This window comes from Erythrolamprus reginae, chromosome Z (assembly GCF_031021105.1).
Source record: "Erythrolamprus reginae isolate rEryReg1 chromosome Z, rEryReg1.hap1, whole genome shotgun sequence".
Lineage (NCBI taxonomy): Eukaryota > Metazoa > Chordata > Lepidosauria > Squamata > Dipsadidae > Erythrolamprus > Erythrolamprus reginae.
In genome coordinates, this window is record NC_091963.1 from 65,693,906 (window position 1) to 65,718,153 (window position 24,248).

Sequence of the window (24,248 nt, forward strand, 5' to 3'; positions counted from 1 at the left end):
AATTTCTTTTAATAAAAAAGAAGGGAATTTTTTTCTTATTTATTTATTTATTTATTTATTTTTCTATGCTGCCCAGTCCCAAAGGGACTGTTGCTCAGACACTATACTTTTCCGCCCACACCGGGAAAAAATTAGAGGGAACAATGCCCCCGGCAGTACCTGAATAGATATATCATTTTGGGAATTATCATCATTTTCAAGGCTCTTATTTTAGAGATTCTCCTTAGCTTTTTCTCTTCCCAGCTCTTCATCTGTTTCAACATTTTCCTCCATATTAATCTATAATTCACCTCCTCAATTTTTGCTGGATTTCTCAATAACCAAATTCCCAGATATTTAATTTTCTTTAGTCCTAACTTCAACCCTGATTATTTCCTGATTTCTATCTGCTCTCTCGGACCTGTATTTAAACACATAATCTCAGATTTTTCCATATTGACCGACAATCATTAACCCTGTTTAAACTTTTGTAAAATATTTCTTATACCTTTGATCATCTCCATCGGGGTCTGGGTCAATATAATTGCATCGTCTACAAATAGGTTTCATTTCATTTCTATTTCCCCTATTTTGTATTCTGCCCAAGTGTTATCTTGTTTTATCTTATTAGCTAACATCTCTATTGCTATTATAAATAACATTGGAGATAAAGGACATCCCTGCTTAGTGCCATTTAATATTTTGATTTTCTGCGTTTTTTGTCCATTCACCCTTATATACACTTCATTCCCTTTATAAATCTCTTTTATAATTTCACAAAATATCCCCCATATTTAATTTCTTACATAGTTTGTATAAATAACTATGGTTAACTTTATCAAAAGCTTTATTTATTTATTTTATTTATTTATTGGATTTGTATGCCGCCCCTCTCCGGAGACACGGGGCGGCTAACAGCAACAATAAGACAGTGTACAATAATAATCCAATACTAAAAACGATTAAAAACCCATTAATATAAAAACCAAACATACATACAGACATACCATGCATAAAATTGTAAAGGCCTAGGGGGAAAGAGTATCTCAATTCCCCCATGCCTGACATTAGATATAAACATCTAATTTCAAAATTCCTAATTTCCTTTTAGTAACGGTAGCATGGTGCATCACATTTATTACATTTCTAATTGGTTCACTTATTTTCCTTCCCTTCACAAATCCGTATTGATCCTCTTCGATTATTTTGGGTAAAATATTTTCAAGTCTATTTGCCAATATCTTTATAAATATTTTATAATCTTGATTTGCCAAGCTGATAGGACAGTAGGACCCAGGCTCTCTTAGATCTCGATCCATCTTCGGAATAGTAACAATCTCTGAAAGCGTCCATGTCTGCAGGATATCATGAGTTAACAATATATTATTAAATAGTTTCCCCAGGTACGGCAACAATAGATTCATATAATTTTTATAACATTCCCCTGTAAACCCATCCGGGCCCGGTGCTTTGGCTTCTTTTAACCCTTTAATTACTCTAGCAATTTCTTCTACGCTTACTATTTTCCCAACATTGAGGACTCCTGTATTAACCTGCTCCTCTTTATACAAATCCTCATAATATTTTCTCATTATCTTCTCTAGCTGCTCTTTACTATATCTAACCACTCCACTAGTGCTAATATACATGATTTTTCTTTCCTCTTCTTCAAATATCTTGCCATTTGTTGCATTGGTTTTGTCCCCCAACTCAAAGTTTTTGTCTCATCATCATTCTCATATTATTATTATTATTATTATTATTATTATTATTATTTATTAGATTTGTATGCCGCCCCTCTCCGAAGACTAACAACAATATAAAAAGACAATGTAAACAAATCTAATATCAAAAACAATCTAAAAAACCCCAATTTAAAAAACCACTCATACATACAAGCATACCATGTATAAATTATATAAGCCTAGGGGGAAGAGAAATTTCAATTCCCCCATGCCTGACAACAGAGGTGGGTTTTAAGGAGCTTGCGAAAGGCAAGGAGAGTGGGGGCAACTCTGATATCTGGGGGGAGCTGGTTCCAGAGGGTCGGGGCCGCCACAGAGAAGGCTCTTCTCCTGGGTCCTGCCAAACGACATTGCTTAGTCGACGGGACCTGGAGAAGGCCAACTCTGTGGGACCTAACCGGTCGCTGGGATTTGTGCGGCAGAATTACATTGGATCTCATCATATACCATCAATTGTTTTCTTTTCAATTTCAATAAACTATTCCAATCCCTACTCTTAGTTAATCTTAGCTGCTCTTGTATCAAGTCTATTTCCCTTATCTTCATTTCCCTTTCTCTATCCCACCTCTTTCTAATATTTGCTTCCATACATATACATTGTCCCCTCATAAAAGCCTTACATGCATCCAACACAATTGATTGTTTAATATCACCTATATCGTTAATTCTAAAGTATTCACATAATTGTGTCTGCAATTTAACTTTATCTTGTTCACTAGCAGTCACAACTGCATTATATCTCCAAATTGCAGCATCGCAAAAACATGGAAGTCCTCGAAACCCCACCTCCGGACTTCCGTGTTTTTGTGATGCTGCGATTTCTCTGAGGCTCCCCTCACTGGGAAACCCTACCTCCAGACATCCGTTGCCAACAAAGCGCCCATTTTTGTGCTGCTGAGATTTCTCTGCAGCATCGCAAAAACACGGAAGTCCGGAGGTGGTGTTTCCCATGGAGGGGAGCCTCAGGGGAATCCCAGCAGCGCAAAAACGGGTGCTTCGCTGGCAACTGAAGTCCGGAGGCGGCTTGGGTTTGTAAGATGAAAATAGTTTGGAAGAAGAGGCAAAAAAATCTTAAACCCTGGGTTTGTATCTCGAAAAGTTTGTATGATGAGGGTTTTTTAAGACGAGGTATCACTGTACTACATTTGATTCCTGTTGGGTGAAACTGTTTAAGGCAATTGCAGTTGGGATTAATATGAGGGTCGCCCAGAAAGTAATGTACCTTTTTTTTTCTTCAACAATTATTCTTCTTCTACATTCCCTATTTCTCCACTTAATCTCTATCCCGTTCTATGGCCTTCCTCCAGCAAGACACAAGGACATGTGTGCCTATCTGCAATGTTCCCTCTAATTTTTTTTGTGTGTGTGCGGGTAAGCACAATGTCTGAGCAGCACATTTTCATGCCTGAGCACCTGAATTTTTTCCATAGATGTCACCCAAGACAATGAAATCAGTGTTATGTGTTCAGCAGAACAGCTGTATGGGATTTCAGTTTGAGATTGTTTTTATTTTGATGTGTACTTCACACAAAATAAATAAATAAATATTTTTGCTGATAATGAAAAAAAGGGAGAGTAGTATAGTCTATTTCGAGCTCTTTTGCCCTCTGCAGCTAGCCATACAGGGATTTGAACCTGTGGGGTATGCCCTGCAAGGCAGCAGCTTTAACCTCTAGACCACAGGATCTCATCCCTTCAGCTTGTTCCAGGGAAGAGCCATCTTCCTTTTGCTGTAGAATCACCATGGTATACCTAAATATGGGAGGTAGCACACAGCTTCCTTTTTGCCTATTGGCCCCTCCAGGGGTACTTAAAAAAAGTAAAGTGTAAACAAATTTCCACTGTGTTTTTTTCCCCTCAGCCAGTATCCTACTGGTATCCCAAATTAATATGATTTTTGTTTTTCATTTTCTACACCCCACTCCAATAAGAATTAGGTGGCACTGGAACTCTGCTTGGAACTCTGCTCTGATTGGCCCAAATTCACCCAGGAAGTTTCAATTGGTTTTGTGTGTACGTCTGCGCAGCCATTCAGCTTAGAGGGAACAGTGCCTGATGGTACCACTCTTTGTTCTGGTCATGAAGCCATTTCTGCACTGTGAGAATCACCTCTTCATCATCCTCAAAATGTCTTCCACAAGTGGCATCCTTTAATGGCCCAAACAAGTAGAAGTCTGAGGGACCTAGGTCAGCGCTGTAGGGTGGATGGGGTAACACTGTCCAAACTTGTTTAGTTTGTGTTCTAAAGTCCTCAAACATGTGTGAGGCCGAGCATTATCATGTTGAATCAAACATTCACCTGGGTTGTTATGGCAGCAAAGTTGCTGGAAGCAGTTTTTGAGTTTGGTTAATATCTTCACATAAGCTTCAGAATTAATGGTGTTTCCTCTTGGCATCACATCAATGAGTATGACACCCTCACAGTCCCAAAACACAGTGATCATGACCTTACCAGCAGAAGCAGTTGCTTTGAATTTTTTCTTCTGTGGAGATTGAGGATGACGCCATTCCATTGACTGTCTTTTTGTTTCAGGCTCAAAATGGTGAACCCAGGTTTCATCACCTGTCACAATCCTGGACAAGAACGCATCCCCCTCAGCTTCAAAACGTTTCAGAGCTCAGAAAAAAAAATTCTGAGAGATTTGTGGTCCACTGTAAGACAGCACGGAACACATTGTGCACACCCTTTTGAGTAATCAAGAGCACGGATGATTGCATCCACATTTCCTTTGCTGATTAAGAGCTTCAGCGCCAACTGCCAAATCATTATGCGTCGGTCCTCATGAATAAGCACATCAGCAAGCTGCATCTTGTCAGGTGTGACAACCATGGCTGGCCGCCCCGAACGCTGCAAGTTAATGCGTGCAAGCCCAAAACTCACCCCTTTTGCCAGCAGAAGCGCCCATTTTTGCGCTGCTGGGATTCCCCTGAGGCTCCCCTCGCTGGGAAACCCCACCTCCGGACTTCCGTTGCCAGCAAAGCGCCCGTTTTTGCACTGCTGGGATTCCCCTGCAGCATCGCAAAAACACGGAAGTCCAGTGGTGGTGTTTCCATGGAGAGGAGCCTCAGGGGAATCCCAGCAGCACAAAAATGGGTGCTTCGCTGGCAATAGAAGTCCGGAGGTGGGGCATCCCAGTGGCGACAGCTTGGGTTTGTAAGGTGAAAATAGTTTGGAAGAAGAGGCAAAAAAATCTTAAACCCTGGGTTTATATCTTGAAAAGTTTGTATGATGAGCGGTTTGTAAGACGAGGTATCACTGTATAGCTAAAATTTTGCATTCATATCATTATTGTAGGCTGAGGAAAAAAATGTGGTGCATTGCTTTCTGGGCAACCCTCATACATTCCTATAGATAAATCAGTAATATAGGATGAGAATTTTGAAGGCTGAGCATTATTTTCATTCTGCAGGAAAGAGAATGTTGTGCCCGGCCAAGACTTGATATAATTCAACCATTTCCTGAATCTTGTGAAGAAATATCTTCTGATGCACTCACAGTAAGATGCTTCCAAGAAAATGAATGTCGAGATTATTGTTTAGGTAATTATTCTCAATCTGTTTGCTAATTTTTACAGCAAAATCTATATTCTAAAGTCTATATTATAGTCTACATTTTAAAATAGAATTGACCTATTTATCAGAAAGAGATAAGAATAATATTCTCCAATCTATATTATCTTAAATCAAATATTACAGTATGTTTTGTATATTTATAATATAATTTATTGTATTATTTATCACATTAAATATGTTTTCCTTTGTAATTGCTATTATTGCATGTATGGGTGAAGTGCCTGCCTAAAGCCTCCTTAAGATTCACTGAGAACTAAGGAACTTTGGCAAAAGATGCTTCAAGGTATACATATGCAATGTGGATCCCATGTTTCTCCTCAATTCTCTTCCATTTATGATATCTGGAAATTTTGGAAACATTTTTCTTTTTTTCCAAAGAAGATTCTAATTTTTCTACTATTTGTTGTGATACTCTTGTGATACTTTCAGGATTTCCTGCTAGAAATCTCTCTAAAAATTCTCCAATGAGGATAATCTGCATATGTTCAGAATCCTCTCATGTGAGTATAGAAAGGACTAACTGAAGAATGTTCACTGATAAGTAACCTGTCCTTTCAGTTTAGGTGTATGGGGACTGCTGTTATTGATGATTTTGTCAGAGAGACAAAGAGAAAGAGGTTTTTTTTTCTGAAATTGATCTCAAGTTCCCAAGTTCTTAATCATAATTTCTTAAGTAAGGTAGCAAAATGTAGTATATTTGCATGTGATCCCCCACCCTTGAGGTATTAATTTGTGGCTGTAGTGAGTTGCAGTATGAAAAGGGCTAAGTTTAATACAAAGCTTCATGTACACTTGGTTTCCCTGTACAGAAATTTGAGGGAAAATTGATTCAGTTATCTATCTTTTACAGAATATTCTGAAGGTGAATCCCTTTTTTATATTGTCAGCCCAAGTGATGTGGTAGTGGCCAAAGAACGAGATCAAGATGATCACATTGAATGGCTGTTGGAGAAAAAGAAATATGAAGTAATTATTAATTCTTTTCCATCTTTCTTTAATGATGCCATGGGAAATACAGTTCTCTATTTTCTAATTGCTACAATAAAAGGCGTTCTCCACCCTGGAGTGGAACCAGCCTTCAGGATGGGTTGACCTTGACCAATCAGCTGAAGGAACAAGTCAGTCAATTTTCATCTTGCCAGGATCCGCCTAGTACAGTCAGATCTGACCTGTTCCTTCAGAGGAAAGGTCATGGCTGGACTCCCTCCTGAAGAAAGTTCTCCCTAGGCCTAATTTAGGAATTAGATAGGAATTAAATAGCAAAGAAATAGAATACTGTAGAAGAGAGAGCTTTCTATCAGGGATAGGATTGTTTTTGCTTCTTACCAACAGCCCTTTTCAGGGCTCTGCTGAAGCTCCTGGAAATCCAGCAGCAGGAAAGATCGACAAACAAGCACATCGATTGGATAGGAAATAACCCTCGCTCTTTCTACCTTTTGTCCTGGGACTCCTGTTCTTCCCGTGACTCTAAAATTCCTGTGGACTCATTTGGAAAAGAGAGACTGGCGCAAATGGGGTAACCAGCCAGTGCTAATGAAAGAGCCAGGAGCTTCCACCCATCTTCTCCTTCCTCCAAGCAAATGCAAATTTCACAGCCGACACCATTGGAAGCTTCAGAGCAGGCTGCCCCCTCTTCTACCGCTCCCGGCCTTCCCACAAACCACCAATTTCCAGGCTATTGGGTGGGAGCAGAGCCATTCCTCCCACCCCCAGGAAACAGGACCACTACTGCTTTGAACTCTCGGGGCTACCAGCTGGAAATTGGAAGCCGCTTCGCAGTGCCCAGGTAGGTACCTCTCTCATGACTGGAGCCCAAGCACAGCCATTTATTGGCTATGCTTCCAGTGCCGGCTGGTAATGCCTGAGCCTGCTTGGAGACCGAGCTCAGGAGGAGGAGGGGGGAAGCATCAAACAAGCAGCATAAACTGTGCCCACAGTTATTTACAATAATTTTCAATTTCTTCCTTGGCTCCAGTTTACATTTCTTTACATACAAAGAGTGATTGGAGTTTATTTTTCACATTGTCGTTATATATTCTACGTAAAATATAATCTAAAATATAAACTCCTAAATAGTGGAGGGGTTATTGGTGTTGGGCACTTTTTCTTTAAGTTTTTTGTTTGTTTGTTGTGATAAAATTTAATAAAAAAACTTATTTAAAAAAAAAAAAACTGTGCCCACAGGCATCAAAGGGCTGAGCAGATTCACATGGTGACACAGGCGGTGGCCATCTTTTCCGACCACATAGTCATTACTGGGGCATACATTTTAAATATCAGGGGCAGGACTTCCAAACTCCACTCTTGCAGCATTATGCCCTCCGGTAGCACCAGTGAAGGGGAAAGAGAGCAAGAAGACCAACAGGGATTTGTTGGATGCCTCTTCCCCAGATCACTCACCTTTGCGCTCGGAACACTCAATCTCAAGAATGCTCAACCTCTAGATTCAGGGAGATCATACAGGGTACCATTGTAAGCTACTATCCAGATAGAACAGAGACATGACAAGATCCTCCAGAGACTCTGCAGTAGAGTACAAGCAGAGGCGGAGGCAGCTCTCAACCCAAAAATGGGTGGGGAACAATAGCCTGTGTCTATAGAGGGGGATCCCATGGCACGTGATGCCACTAACATTCCCAGAGCAATTGGGAATCTGTGGGGAGTATCAGAACAACAGGAAACAGAGTGGTCAGGATTCAGAAGTCACGGCCCACTCACAAACGCTTTCAGTTTCCCAAAGGTGCACTTTCTAGTCTATTCCACAGTTGGTCCTCAATGCAACCAGCCTTAGGGCACTCATGGCAGAGATCCTCCAGCAAGTGCTGTCAAAGCAGCCAGGCTCCTTTTGGGGAGGAGGGGCATCCTCCAGTTCCTCTTCCTCCAAATCCTGAAGACCAGAAGCAAGGTTCCATCAAAAAGGAGGCGGCCTACAGAGAAACATAGCTCTGAGGATTCTGATCAAGAATCAGTCATCATGGGAAACAGAGAGGAAAATTATGAGGAAAATGATTCCAGGTGGAATCTCTCAGAAGATGAAGACTTGTCAACAGATCACCCTCCTTCCTTAAGCCTCTTTCCTCCCAGTCTGTTCAAATTGCTCTTGTACAAAGCACATGCAGTGGCAGGGATGAAGATCCTAGATCCTTCCGCTCCTTTCCCAAGGGAGATCAGGAGAATCCACTATTTTCAGAGATCAAACCAAAAATGGATGTCATTCCTATTCCAAAAATGTTTGGAGAAACAGTGGACAATCAGAAGGCCTCACCCACAGCAGGCCCTTCCATCTCTTCGCAGGATAAAAATGTTTTAACATGGCTTCTAACTTATCTGACCTGCTTTCTGTTCCCAAAGTAGATGCCCCCATCAGGCCATTACACTCTACCATAACCATTCCAGGTGAGACTGAGGACATCCTGAAACTGTAGGAGAAGCACGTGGAGCAGTCGCTAATCAAGACGTTCCAGTCAGCAGCATTATGTCTGCATCAACATCCTCCTTTACCCTGACGACTCTCATGTGTCTGTCACAAATACAGAACATATTCCTTCTACCAACATGAAGGCACATCAGGACTTAAATGAGACCCTCACATCAATCCAGTTCCTAACAGACTCCACATTACAGTTGGCTTGCTTCGCAGCCAGGGTAATAGCTTCCTCAGTAGTGTATAGACACCTCCAGTGGCTCAAAAACTGGCAAGCTGATTCCCAGCACATATTGGTAGTAATTTAGCATATTAGTTTATTTTTAGAATGTTAGGTATTATAAAGTCTTTGTTTTCTCTAAGTCGGGCGAAGGAGTTCACTCAGTCATGTATCTGGCACTGAATCACTACGCTCAAGTCTAGTCTTCAGGATGTGTCAGATCTTGGCTATACTAGGTAGATTCTGGCAAGCATGCAAATTGACTGACTCATTTCTCAAGCTGATTGGCTGAGGTCAACCAATCCTGAAGGCTGGTTCCACCGGTTGAGAAGAGGTGTTCAGGTAAGGAACAATGGCTATTAAGTATAGCAAGCAGGGGAAGAGCCTTCTCTGTGGCGGCCCCGACCCGCTGGAATAACTCCCCCCAGAGATTAGGACTGCCCCCACCCTCCTCGCCTTTCGCAAACTCCTTAAAACCCACCTCTGCGGTCAGGCATGGGGAAATTGATTCCCCCGGGCCATTCCCACTTCATGTATGGTTTTTGTCTGGGATGTATGGCTGTTTTTATATTAAGGGTTTTAAATTGCTTTTTAACTATTGGATTTGTACTGTGTTTTTTGTTGTGAGCCGCTCCGAGTCTCCAGAGAGGGGCGGCATACAAATCAAATCAAATCAACCAACCAACCAATCAATCAATCAATCAATCAATATAATTATAGGTGATGTGGTTTTATACCCAATTACATTCTCTCCAATTACATTTATTTATTTAGATAGCCATTTTGCTATAGTAATCAAGATGCTGGGCTACAGGCCAGAGAATCTGTAAGTTCTAGTTTTATAAAAACAGATGGGAGACTTTGGGGCAATTCTCTCTCATCCCTAGGAAGAAGCAGTTACAAGCCAACTTAGAAATCTTGCTAAGTAACATTGAAGAGACTAGTCCAAGCAATCATCAGGAATCAGGAATCACAAAAGGCAAACATATATATACATGTATACACGTATACATAGCTTTAGTTTGGTAATAACAATCTATGAATCATGCATCTGCCATTATCCCTTTGTTATATATGAATTTAGCATCCAAAATGTATTGATGTTATTCCTATTTAACATAATATAGTTATTTTGATATGCCAGTTAGACAGTAAAAGGACCATAGTCATTTAAATATTTGCATGCATATATATATATAGGCCTGTATGTATATATATGTGTGTGTGTGTGTGTGTGTGTGTGTATGTGGAAAATAAGTATTTGGTCATCTACATACAAGCAAGATTTTTGGGTCTCACAGACCTGTAACTTCTTCTTTAAGAGGTTTCTCATTACCTGTAGTAATGGCAACTGTTTGAACTTATTATCATTATAAAAGAAACCTGTCCACAACCTCAAACAGACACATTCTAAATTCCACTATGGTGAAGACGAAAGAGCTGTTGAAGGAAGCCAGAAGCAAAATTGTAGCCCTCCACCAGACTATCCATGGTTAAGTTGAAGGTTATTCTGTTTTTTGGTTCCTATGGGCTCGGTTACAAAGACACCATGAACCAAATCCTGTGCGTTAGTTAAAACCAAGTCCAGGATCCCCTTACCCCTGGTTGGTTCCATGACCATCTGCTCAATGGGATTATTAGCAGCTAACATGTCAAGAAACCTTGTCTCTCTTTCATGTGTAGAATAAGAATTTACCATATCTATTTGGGGATAAGTGAAGTCCCCCATTATGACTACCCTATTTCTTTTTGAGGCCACCTTAAATTCATTTTTCAAATAGCAATCTGCCTCTGGAGTTCAGTTGGGAGGGCGATAGCAGATCCATAATGTCAGATTAGTTTCCTGTCTTGGGATTTTTATCCACAATGGTTCTGTGGTTGAGTTTGAATTTTCTTGAATTTCGAGTTCATGAGATTCTAAGTCCTCATTTATGTACAAGGCCACACCACCACTATTTTCCCCTCTCCTGTCCCTCCTATACTGTTTGTACCTTGGAATCCTTGTGTCCCATTGGTTTTCATCTGTCCACCAGGTTTCTGTTATGCCAATAATATCAATATTATTTTCTTTCGCCAAGCATTCCAATTCCCCTATTTTTGCTCGAAGGCTTCTAACATTTGTGTACAGACATTTATATGTAATTTTCTGGTTCACTCTCAACTTTGACTGTAGAATTTGACTGTAGAATTTGTAGATGGTCTACCATGTCTTTTTTACTTGACTATTAAAATTTAGATTTCCTGTTGACTCGCCAAAGAGTGCATTTTGAAGTTGAAGGAATTGTTGGGGCAGGTGAAGTTGAAGGAGTTGTTGGGGCAGGTGGAGGCCATCAGTGTTGTATCCTTGTAAATAGTTTGGTTCCGTGTGGAAAACGCTGTCTGAGCGAGAATCAGGAAGTCGCTCCTGATTGGCTCAGACGCGGCTGCTCTCTCTCTGGCGGGAGCCGCAAATGTATAAAAGAAGCGGTTTCTCCCAGGTAGAGCAGACGGTCTCCGCTGAAGTCACTTATCCTACTGAGCTGAAATAAAGGAACCGTTCTTACCTAACCCTGTCTCTGGGTCTACTTCACTGGCGACGACGGACGGAAGAACCACGCGTGCAGAATGAACAACCTACAGATCGGCCGGGCTCCCGAGTTCTTCGACCCGGAGAAATCCTCCTGGGACGCCTACATAGCCAAGTTCGAGATCTTCCTCGAGGCAGCGGGAATAAGGGACGCCGACGCCGAACGAAAGCGGGCCATCTTCCTGAACTACTGCGGTCCAGAAATCTTCGACCTCGCCCAGACACTCACCGACCTGCTGCCAGCCAAATCCGTCGCTTGGGACGTCCTGCAAGCCAAGCTCGCGAGCCATTTCAAGCCAACGAAACCAGCCATCGTTTTCCGGCACCAATTTTCCAGAATGGCTCAGCTCGAATCGGAATCCATCAATCAATTCGCAACGCGACTTCGAACGGTGCTTGCAAAATGCAAGTTTGATAACCCGGAAGCTCGCCTCACCGATGCCTTAATCTTCGGCATGAGAAATGCCACGGTCAGGAACAAACTCCTCACCGAAGACGAGCCGACCCTACAGGCAGTAATAAAGCTGGCTCAAACCGCAGAGGTTGCCGACGCTGCTGCCAAGGAACTGAAGGAGCATGACAAGCGGGAGGTCATCGCCAAGATCGACTCCTCGCTTTCCCGCGCCGAGGCCCCAGACGACCTCAGCCCACCAGCTCTCAACAAGGACAGCTGTTTCCTGCTGCAACAGGACCAGCCAAGACATCCCAGGTACCCTCGCCCTGTCGCCCCCTGCGCCGGCTGCCGAGGAAACCATCCGCGCCAACGATGCCCTTTCCGGGACGCCATTTGCCGCCACTGCAACCGACGCGGCCATATCGCCGAAGCCTGCAGAGCAGCTGTGCCTGAAGAAGCCTTCTCCACCCCGCGTCCTCAGCGTTTCCAGAATCAAACACCTCAACTGCGCGAAAACCGGTCCTTCCTGTTTTCCGGCCGCAAGAACTACCCAACTGCTAACCGCGACTACTCAAGAGGTAACAATCAATTTTCTGTGAATAACACGGCAACAAAAAATGGGGGCAAAATTGTAATTTCCCTGCGTTTGAACAACAAACCATGTTCTATGGAACTTGATACGGGGTCTAAATACACCATTATGCCGTGGGAAAAGCTTAAACTATATATGCCTAACCTCTCCAAATCTGAGCTAGTACAAACCTCGTTGGTAATTAGAGATTTTCAAGGGGGAATAATTCATGTTTTAGGCCAAGTGAATGTACCTATCATGTTTAAAAATGTTAAATGTACCCTACCAATGATTGTTGTTACAGGGGCTAAACACTCCCTCCTGGGGTTGGCTTGGATGGAACCTTTGGGAATTGAAATTTCTGGTATTTGTACTGTTAACTGTGATAGCATGCCTAACTTTTTACAAGAATTCCCAGAAGTGTTTAGCCCCACCTTGGGATCGTATAAAGGGCCCCCTATCTCGTTTTCCATTGACCCCAAGGTCCCGCCTGTACGGCTCAAACCTCGCAGGGTACCCCTTCCGCTCCTCCCCAAACTAGACCTACATCTGGATAAGCTCATAAGCCAAGGCATTTTAATTCCTGTAGAGCAGGGGCCATGGGAAACACCCATAGTCACGCCTCTGAAACCTGATGGCTCCTTAAGGGTTTGCGCTGACTATAAATCTACGCTCAACAAAGCCCTCCAACATCACCCTTACCCCATTCCTGTGGTACAACAGCTCCTTCACTCCCTGGGGGAAGGGAAAAGGTTCGCAAAAATCGATTTGGCGCAAGCTTACCAGCAGCTCCCTGTCGATGAACCGACAGCACGCGCACAGACAATTGTAACCCACAGGGGTGCCTTTAAATGTACCAGATTACAGTTTGGAGTAAGCATAGCCCCAGGGATATTCCAAAGCATAATGGAACGGTTGTTATCAGGGATTAAAGGGGCCATCCCCTATTTTGATGACATCTTAATTGCAGGGGAAAACCAAGAGCAGCTCAACAAAAGAATAAGGGAAGTACTTCAGAGATTACAGGACAAAGGGCTAAGAATCAAACCTGACAAATGTGTGTGGGGAACCAACAGTGTAGAATTCCTAGGTTATAAAAATTGATGGGGAAGGCATCCACCCCACTACTGAGAAATTGAGAGCCATTAGAGAAGCCCCAGAACCACAAAATAAGACAGAATTGCAAGCCTTTTTAGGCCTTCTTAACTTTTACTCCGTCTTTTTAAAACAGAAGGCAACAGCAGCAGAGCCTCTACACCGTTTGCTCCAGAAAGAAACCCCTTGGACATGGGGGAGAACTGAACACGAAGCCTTTATACAAATAAAACAGTTGCTAACTTCTAAAAGTGTGGTAGTCCAGTATAGTACTTCGCTACCCATCAGGCTTACATGCGATGCTTCCCCATATGGCGTGGGAGGGGTCTTGGCACACGTTTTGCCAAATAATACAGAGGCCCCAATTGCCTTCTTTTCAAGAACAATTACCAATACGGAGAGGAATTACAGCCAACTCGATAAGGAGGCTCTAGCTTTAGTGGCAGGAGTGAAGAAGTTTCATAATTACCTTTTTGGCAGGAGTTTTGAATTGGTTACCGACCACAAGCCCTTACTAGGCCTCTTAGCCCCCAACAAACCTACTCCCCCATTTATGTCCCCAAGGTTAATCAGATGGGCCCTTTTCCTCTCAGGATACCAGTACGAGCTCATTCATAAAGGGGGTAAAACCATCAACCACGCAGATGGTCTCAGTAGGTGCCCCATGGCAGAGTTAGTAGAGGACCCTGCCCCATCTGCGGATGTCCTAATGATAGAACTTGAAGACAACCCACTAACCACTGCAAGGGAAGTGGCTGCACACACGCAGCAAGACCCAATCCTAAAAAAGGTGGTAAACTGTGTACTTAAGGGGTGGCAGAACGACTCTGTGGAACCTGCATTGTGTGATTTCAAAACCAAAAGACTAGAATTGTCATATGTGAAAGGTTGCCTGTTGTGGGGTGATAGAGTAATCATTCCTGGAACTCTAAAGACCAAAGTACTCAAAATGTTACATGTGGGCCATCCTGGGATTGTCAGGATGAAGGGCCTAGCTAGGGGGCACTTATGGTGGCCAGGTTTGGACAATGATATTGAAAACTGGGTAGCCAAATGTGATCCATGCCAAGAGTCACGGCCTAACCCCCCCAAAACAACTCCAGCAGAGTGGGAACAACCGGCAGGGCCATGGTCTAGGGTCCATATTGATTTTGCAGGGCCAGTGGGGTCACAATACTTTCTAATAGTAGTTGATGCATTTTCCAAGTGGGTGGAAATCATAGCAATGAACAATATAACTACAAGTGCCACCATTAAGGTTCTGTGCCGTTTGTTTGCCACCCATGGTTGTCCTGATATCTTAGTGTCTGACAATGGGCCCCAATTGACAGCCAGGCAATTTGAATTGTTCCTAGATAATTTAGGAATCAGACATGCGCTCATCTCACCTTAAACAGAATTTGGACCAGTTTTTGTTAACCCAGCACATTACCCCAAACTCCCATACGCAGATAAGCCCTGCTGAGATACTAATGGGAAGGAAACTGAGGTCCCCCCTGGATAGGTTACACTCAAGGTTTTGTACCAAAAATCCTATGTATGTGAACCCTGAGAGACAAATGTATTTGGGACAAAATGTGTTTGTAAAGAATTTTGATGGGGGTGTAAATTGGATGAAAGGAAAAATTGTACAACAGACCGCTCCAAAAACATACATTGTTAAGTTAGAGGATGGTCGAATGTGGAAGCGGCACATTGACCATGTACGTAAGCGCATGGGAAACTCATCGGAACAACCCGTTGAAACAGATTCTCCCACTTTAACAGACTGTAACGCGCAACCCGATTTAATAGACTGGCAAATGGACTTATCGGGTCAGGAAGGATCCTCCAGCGACGCCGAACCATCTTCGTCCTCCGAGGTCGGTCTTGCGCCGGTCAGATCAACCCAGCAGGCCGGAGCCCAAACCAGGCCCCAGCCGCGCCGGTAAAGCGCAAACGAACCGACCTCCACCGTCGGCAGCGAGGACTCAATTGAACTGCGCAGGTCGGAGCGAGCCTCGCGAAGACCCAGCAGATTGGAGGACTTCGTCACGTGGCTTTCGTGATTGATGTATCCTGACTAAGGAGGGAGGGGTGTTGTATCCTTGTAAATAGTTTGGTTCCGTGTGGAAAACGCTGTCTGAGCGAGAATCAGGAAGTCGCTCCTGATTGGCTCAGACGCGGCTGCTCTCTCTCTGGCGGGAGCCGCAAATGTATAAAAGAAGCGGTTTCTCCCAGGTAGAGCAGACGGTCTCCGCTGAAGTCACTTATCCTACTGAGCTGAAATAAAGGAACCGTTCTCACCTAACCCTGTCTCTGGGTCTACTTCAATCAGAAAGGAGCAGAGGAGAAAACTGAGAGTCCAGCCCAAGAAGAGAGCGAAGAAGTGAAGAGTTGAAACTGACTGTCTCCTCTTTTTGGAGATGTTTCCAGAAATTATTGTCAATTTTTTTCTCTTAGGGGGCGAGATGGGAAAAAAGGAAAAGAAAGTATTATCCAATAGTAAAATAAAGGAGGGTGAGAGGGGGATTTTTCCAAAATATATTTAAAAGTGGTTGCAAGGGGAGCTCAGTGACGTAGGAACGTAATCAAGAGAGGTGTCTCATGATTGGACAAGGGGAATTCTTGTCCTCCCCCTCTTTTGCGGGGGGAGCAGGGGGGAGGTACTTTGGGGGGGTGATTGGGGTGAGGAAGGGGGAAATAATTAAACCAAAAGCAAAACAAGAGCGAAAGGGGGTTATTTCTATATACTATGAGTGAGTGTAGTATAATGGTTTTAAATGTGAATGGTTTGGGATTGTATTATAGAACATTAAGGATGGCTAAGCAAAATAATATTATATTATTTTGATATTATAATTTTGACAGAAACATAAAAGACGAGGAAGAAGGGATAAATTGGTTAATGATAGAAATTGGAAATGAGTATATAAATCTCAAACGCAAAGTAGAGGCACTGCGATTCTCATTCATCAGAGGGTTTTATTTGAGGAGGTTGGAGTTCAAAAAGATAGAGAAGGGAGATGGCTGTTCATTAAAGGGAAAATAAATCAAAAGAAATTGACATTGATGGTAATTTATGCCCCAAATGCAAAAACAAACACTAAATCCGAACACTAAAGATTTAAATAGTATGGTTAATTATTACCAACTATTGGATGAGAGAGGTGAATTGAAGACCAGGGAATAATTAGAAAAAAAATGAGGTAAGAATGGATTGGTGGCCGTATTCCCAGATAAAATCAAGATACCAAGAAGATAAAAGGAAAATAGTGATACAAAAGGGAAAAACAGTACTTGATAAAATAATCTTGGGACAAGATAAAAAAATGATCTCCAAAATCTATAAATATTTATTGAACTATAAAATGGAGGATTATATAGTTAAGAATAATATTCATAGTTGGAATAGAAATTTTGGTTATAGTGTAAATCTAGATAAGTGGGATATGATTTGGTCAAAAAATTATAAACTAACAAAATCAGCGGCATACAGGGAAAACTGAGCTAATCTTCCCCCCGGCAAGATTAGCTCAGATGTACACTGGAATAAAGCCACAGTGTTGGAGATGCAAGGAAAATATGGGGACTTACTACCACATCTGGTGGACCTGCCCAAAAATAAAGAAATTTTGGATTAAGATACAAAAATGGATAATGGATATACTTAAATTGAAATAAACAGAAGACCCGAACTGTTCCTCTTAGGAATTATAGATGAGAAATTAGACAAGGATAAATATTATTTAACACACATATTGACAGCAACTAGAATGGCGGTAGCCCAATGTTGGAAGCAACCTAACTTGCCAGATGACTCACTGATCTTTAAAAAAATTACGGATTGCGCAGAAGCAGACGCATTAACTCTTAAATTAAAAAATAAAGAAGACACTTCTTTACTATAAAATCTGGAACACTTTTTATGATTGGTTCAAGAGAAGGAAAGAAAGTTTAAATTAAACTATGACATTAACAATTCATTTGTTTTTTCTTTATTGGTATAACAAATTTGATATGATATGGGCATAATAGATATATGGAAATAAAGATATTTAGAAAATTAAATACTCAATAAAGAGTGCATAGAAGGCGGCTAAGAAATAAATTACTATTGACAGAATATGGATAACCAAAATAATTAATAGTGGATACCGGCTGTATTTACCAGAACATGAAATATTTAACAATAGAAGGAATTACATTTTCCGTCCTCATATGATGGTATAAAGTATACTTTGATTGTTATTTGTTATGGTGTTGTTGTTTTTTCTTTTTTCTTTTTTCCTTTTTTGTTTTGGTGTCGTTTTTGTTTCTTTTTTCTTTTTCTTTTCCTGTATTCTGTAAATGTATGTTTATCTATTTTTGGTTGTTATTTTTTTAAAGAATTTAAATCAAAACTATATTTTATTATTTTAAAAAAGTGTTTGATGAGATCCAATGGAATAAAATGAGAATGACAATGCGACAAAAATATTGAGTTGGGGAACAAAATCAATGCAACAAATGGCAAGATATTTGAAGAAGAGGAAAGAAAAATTATGTATATTAGCATTGAGAGACCCTAGTGGAGTGGTTAGGTATGGTAAAGAGCAGCTAAAGAAGATAATGAGAAAATATTATGCGGATTTGTATAAAGAGGAGCAGGTTAATGTAGGAGTTCTTAATGTTGGGAAAATAGTAAGTGAAGAGGATAAACAAATATTGAATGCAGAAATTACACAAGAGGAAATTGTAATTAAAGGGTTAAAACAAGCCAAAGCACTGGGCCCAAATGGGTTCACAGGAGAATTTTATAAAACCTATATGAAGGAATTGTTGCTGCATTTGGGGAAATTGTTTAATAATATATTGCTAACTCATGATATTCTGCAGACATGGAAGATCTCAGAGATTGTTACCATCCCGAAGATCAACCAAGATTTAAGAGAGCCAGGGCCCTACCGTCCTATCAGTTTGGCAAATCAAGATTATAAAATATTTATGAAGATATTGGCAAACAGACTTGAAAATATCTTACCAAAAATAATTGAACAGGATCAATATGGGTTCGTGAAGGGTAGGAAGATAAGCAAACCAATCAGAAATGTAATAAATGTGATGCTACTGTTACTAAAAGAAAATTGGGAATTTTGAAATTAGATGTCTATAAAGCTTTTGATAAAGTTAACCACATTTATTTATATAAATTATGTAAGGAATTAAATATGGGGGGACAAATTCTGTGGAACTTTAAAAGAGACTTATAAAGGGAATGAAACATATATAAGAGGGAATGGACAAAGAACACAGAGAATTAAAATTCAAAATGGCACCAAGCAGAGGTGCCCATTATTTCCAATGTTATTTGTAATAGCAATAGAGACATTAGCTAATAAGATAAGACAAGATAATACTTGGGTAGGATATAAAATAGGGGAATATTTTCAGATGATGCAATCATACTGACCCAGACCCCGATGGAGAGGATTAAAGGTATAAGAAATATTTTGCAAGGGTTTAAACAGGAATTGGGATTATCGGTCAATATGGAAAAATCAGAGATTATGTGTTTTAATACAGGTCCAAGAGAGCAGATAGAAATTAGGAATGAATTAGGGTTGAAGTTAGAACTAAAGAAAAGTAAATACTTGGGAATTTGATTATTGAGTAATCCAGCAAAAATTGAGGAGGTTATAGACAAATATAGAAGAAAATGTTAAAACATGAGGAGCTAGAAAGATAAAAAGTTAAGGAAAATGGCCAAAATAAGAGTATTAAAAATGATGATAGTTCCCAAGATGATATACCTGTTTCAGATATTGCCAGGGGGTTTATCAGCATCAAAGTTCAGGGAGTGGGACAAAAAAACTTAATTATTGGGTTGAAGAAGATAAAAGACCGAGAGTAAGGAAAAAGTGGTTGATAGCTAAAAAAAAAAAAAGGGTGGAGTTTGGAGTTGTATAGAGAAGCATTTCAAATTGAAAGATTAATGGAGTTGCAATTATTTGAAAATAAATGGGTGCAATTGGAAAAAGAGATGAATGGGATGAAGAATAGAGAATTATTTTTTATAAGGTGGAATAAGAGCAATCTAGATAAATTAATAGGTCTCCTGAAAGGGACCATGGAAATTTGGGGGGGGGGAGGATGGCAGGGGAAAATAGGATTATATAAATCAAAACTGTCATCGTTATATGTAATAAATAGAGATAATGAAACAAATTTAAATAGGGTTATAGGAGAGTTGAAGGGAAGAGGGATAACTGAGATAGAACAGTTATAAGAGAAGAATGGGAGGCCAAGTAGAAATCATAAAGAATGGTGGCTGAGCCAGGGAAGGGAAGATGGCTACAAATAAATGCAATATGCAAATATCTGAATGAAAGGGAAAATAAAGAAGCACTATTTAGGGAGAAGATAGAGTTAGAGAAAATAATAAGAGAAAAAAGTGAGAGTACCAAGGCACAAGCAAGTAATATATATAAGATGTTAGTGCAGTCAGATGGCATTGACTAAATGGTGGCAGAGTGAATTACAAGTAAATGTGCAAGAGATGAAAAATATAGTGGAGAATATAAGTGAAATTAAGAATACAAAGTTTAGGGAAATGAGAAAGAAAATATTACATAAGTGGTATCACACTAGCATATTTCCAGAAGAATGTTAAAAATACTTGTTGGCATGGGTACTCTCAAGATAAAGGAGTGTCTGTGTATATGCTTTGGCAATGCCTGGTAGAATTTTTGGAAAAAAGTGCAAGAGGATATTAATAGGATGTTAAATATACGATGGACAATTACAAAGGAAATGGCAATATTAGTTAAAAGCAATGCAATAGGAGAATTTAGAAAAATAAAACAAGCAGCAATAGAAAGCGCTCAGGTGGTAATAGTCTAGGGTTGGAAGGATGCGACAAAATGGACAATACAAAATTGGTACTGGTACATGGTAGATCTTATTCAATTTGAGATTATGGACAAAAGGATGAACTCAGTTAATGAAACTGATTTGCGACAACTGATGGGACGATGGGACAAGGTAAGACGATATATGGTTAGTAGAATCCGACACCAAGCTACAAGGAATAAATTGGAATCACTTTATAATATGTAAATAGATATATTGCTCTTGAGTTAAAATGGTATATATAAGAAATGCCCCCATTTTGATGGAGGGGGTGTGAATGTTTGTCTGGTGGTGGGCACCAATCACCGAGCACTTGTTGTATGTTGTGTGTGTGCTTTATACTCTATATTTTAAAATCAATTTAAAAAAATTATTTTTAAAAAAAAGAGATTTGGTCTTGTGATATTAACATGGATTGAAACCGGAGAAAGCCAAAGTCTGTTTTTGAGGGGGATTAACTATTGCTTTTGCTGATTATAAATTTGATTCTGTTTGTTTTACCCTGACATTAAACATTCTAGTATGCTTGTGCAGAAGAGCCAAGAAACAAAGGATGATCTATGTTTTTTCTTTTGAAATTTTCAGTAGATGTCATTTTTATTTTATTATATAGGAAGCTTTGATGGCAGCTGAGATCAGTCAGAAGACTATTAAAAAGCACAAGGTTCAGGTATGTCTACAAACTTGACTTGAAATTCAGCTTCAGATATGTCACCAAATATGAGCATTACTACATTAAACTTGTATCTTAAAGTTTCTAATTTCCCATCTTTCTCTTAAACATGGAATATTTCCAGATTTGTGACATGGTATTAGTGTTTTAAATTCCCCTTCCTTTGCCAACGGCAGCTAATGATTTTAAATGGATGTAGGAAACTGCATACCATAGCATCAAGATGTGGGTAAAAGAACCAAACGACATGATATTAAAAAACAAACAAAAACATAAATATTGTGTCAATTGCAAGAAATTGCTTTAGCATCCCATCTGTTTTGGTCCAATCAAGAATAATAATCATCAGCCAAGAAGCATTATGTGATTTATATAATATATGCAATCTACTTAATTTACAACGAAGATTCTCAGGATTGTATTTTAACTAGTGTTTGTTTATTCTTAGCTGTTACCAATATGTTTCAGTCTCTAATTGCATAAAGTCATAGAAGCTATTATTTCTAAACATGCACAATGCTCTTACCACTAAATAATCTCTATCAGCTGTGCTATGACCATATTTTTTGGTGTATAAGAGGCACATTTAACCTCAAAAGTGTTTTTAAAATTGGGAGCGTGTTATATACTGAATGTTGCTGAGGCCACCTGGCAGCTCCCAGCAGGAAGCCTGCAGCTGAGCCCCGGGGATGGGTGGGGTGCCAGGCATTCACAGCAGAGGGCGCCAGCTGCAGAATTCCTGAGCTTCCCTTCATGTGGGAGACCAGCGGGTGTTGGCCAAGGAGCCCTCCCTGCAGGCCAAAAAGCAGCTTGGCCGAGCAGCTCCGCCCTGCACCAGGTTAAGCACTTGCAGCAAAGGTCGCTTTCCAGTTGGCTGCCCAGGGCCTCCAGCTGGCAGGGACAAGGCAGGCATGCCACCTGAGTTAGCCGGTCGCAGCAGAGGCAACAGCAGTGGTGGCAACTGCTGAGGCGGCTACAGTAGTACTGCACACAGGAGGATCAGCTGCAGCTTCATCCCTGCCAGCCGTACAGTCCACACTAGAAAGCTACTCAGGCAGGTCATTGCCCACACTCCCTTATCCGGAGCCACCAGTAACCCAGGTCCTGGTGGCAGGTTCTGAGGACGGGCTCGTCCAGGCTCCGGAGCACCACCACTCCAGAGTCTCCAAAGTCTTATTTTCCCCTCGGCTGCCTTTCCATGGCAGGAGTGGTGGTGGTGGTGCTCCGGAGCCTGGATGAGCCCCCCCCCCCAGGACCTGACTTTTCCCCTCGGCTGCCTTTCCATGCGGGAGTGGCAGTGCTCCAGAACCTGGACGAGCCCATCCCCCAGGACCTGAATTTTCCACTCGATTGCCTTTTCATGGCGGGAGCGATGGTGGTGGTGCTCCAGAACCTGGACGAGCCCGTTCCCCAGGACCTGCCAGAGAAGAAAACAAAGGGAACTTCACACCGCCATAGAGAAAAGTGTGTTAAGTGTTTGTTTGTATGTGTGTCAATTTTTATGGAAAATTAATAAAGTTTATTAAAAAAGAGAGAGAGAAAAGCTCAAAGCCCGCACCATTCCAAGCACTTGTGGTTCAAAGCCAACCGGTTTTCTAATCCAAGCAGCCCATTCAAAAAAGATGCAAATAGCTACCTCTATAAGCAATGCTGGAACCGGCAGCATAAATAAAGGGGGGTGGAATAAGATGTGTTCCCAGTTTATAACTTCCAGGTAAATCTTGTGGCTTCTTAAAGCCTTCTCTCCTGAGGAAAACAGGAGTTTAGCTGAATCTTTAGTGCTCTAAAATGGGGGTCTCTAATCTTGGCGACTTTAAGAGTTGTGGACTTCAACTCCCAGAGTTCCTCAGCAAGCAAAGGTGGCTGAGGAACTCTGGGAGTTGTAGTCCCCAAGTCTTAAAGTTGCCAAGGTTGGAGATCCCTGTTCTAGAAACACTTATTTTAAGGAGTATTTCAGGTTTATCATCGTCACCATATATTTATTTGTATGCAATTCAATTGTGAAAATTGGAGTAGTTAAGAGAGGGGTCTTTGAAACCTCATGGTAAAGTAGTAATATTAAGGTAACCTCAGCAGCGAACTGTAATTGTAAATTATTCTATCACTAGCCATTTCTGTGACTAAAAGAACAATTAACAAAATGAATTGTCCTCATTTGTTTGTTTTGTTTGTTTCTTTGAGTTAGGGATTATGAGTGCAAGGGTCTTCAAACCTGGAAAGTTGAAGGCTTGTGGACTTCAATTCCTATTTCTGAGCTAGCATGACTGGTGGAGGAATTCAGGGAATTGAAGTCCACAAGTTTTGAAGCTGTCAAATTTGAAGTTTGTAAAAAATGTACATGGTTTTAAAAAGTATACATGGTTGTAAAGAGTATTCTGCTATACTGGTATAATACTATAATATAATACTACACCATTTGATTCAGAATACTTTTTTCCTTGTTTTCCTCCTCCTAAAATCTAGGTGCATCTTATACACCGGTGCATCTTACGCACCAAAAAATATGGTAGATGTAATCAAGTAAAACAGATTATTCCTTCAAGGAGATTTTAAGCCATGGAATGGTTGTTTTACAAACTGGTTACAAAAAAATACACAACTAGAGTATTCTCTTTTTTTTAACTATTATCCAGCTCTATTTTTTTAATTTTCATTTGCTGTTATAGACAACAGGCTAGAAGAAAAAGAACTAGAAAAAAAATCACATTGTCTGGTGGTGGGATCACTGAGCACATGTTATATGTTATATGTTGTGTCTGTGTTTCATATTATAAAAATCAATAAAAATATTAATTTAAAAAAAGAAAAAAATCACAAAATACAAAGACCTGCAAATAAAATTAGAATATCTGTTGCAAAAAAAAAGCAAAAATCATAACAATAGTAATAGGCACCTTAGATGCAATACCAATACAGCTGAAGCAGCACTTGAGCAGTATTGGCTTGACAAAAGCATCATCAATCAGTCGCAAAAGGCAGCCTTAATTGGAACAGCTTACATCCCTCCAACAATGTCTTTTGTCCTCAATGGGTGGACAAAAATGCCAAATCCAATTTAAACATTTGACTATGGAAATAAGATTAAATAACTTTGATGAAAATAAATTGGAGAAGCTGATGGCACGATGGAATAAGGTG

General features: G+C 40.7%; 1 protein-coding gene across 4 annotated transcripts in view; it reads left to right on the forward strand.

The window, feature by feature from the left end:
• The window catches only part of VPS41 (VPS41 subunit of HOPS complex), a 496,439-nt gene that overhangs the window by 302,213 nt on the left and 169,978 nt on the right, over positions 1–24,248 (forward strand). For all 4 annotated transcript variants that reach the window (XM_070726287.1, XM_070726291.1, XM_070726289.1 and 1 more), the window contains 3 exons: positions 5,135–5,264; positions 6,148–6,263; positions 21,051–21,107. In XM_070726287.1, coding sequence (XP_070582388.1) covers positions 5,135–5,264; positions 6,148–6,263; positions 21,051–21,107 — 303 coding nt within the window. The remainder of the gene's footprint in view (positions 1–5,134; positions 5,265–6,147; positions 6,264–21,050; positions 21,108–24,248) is intronic.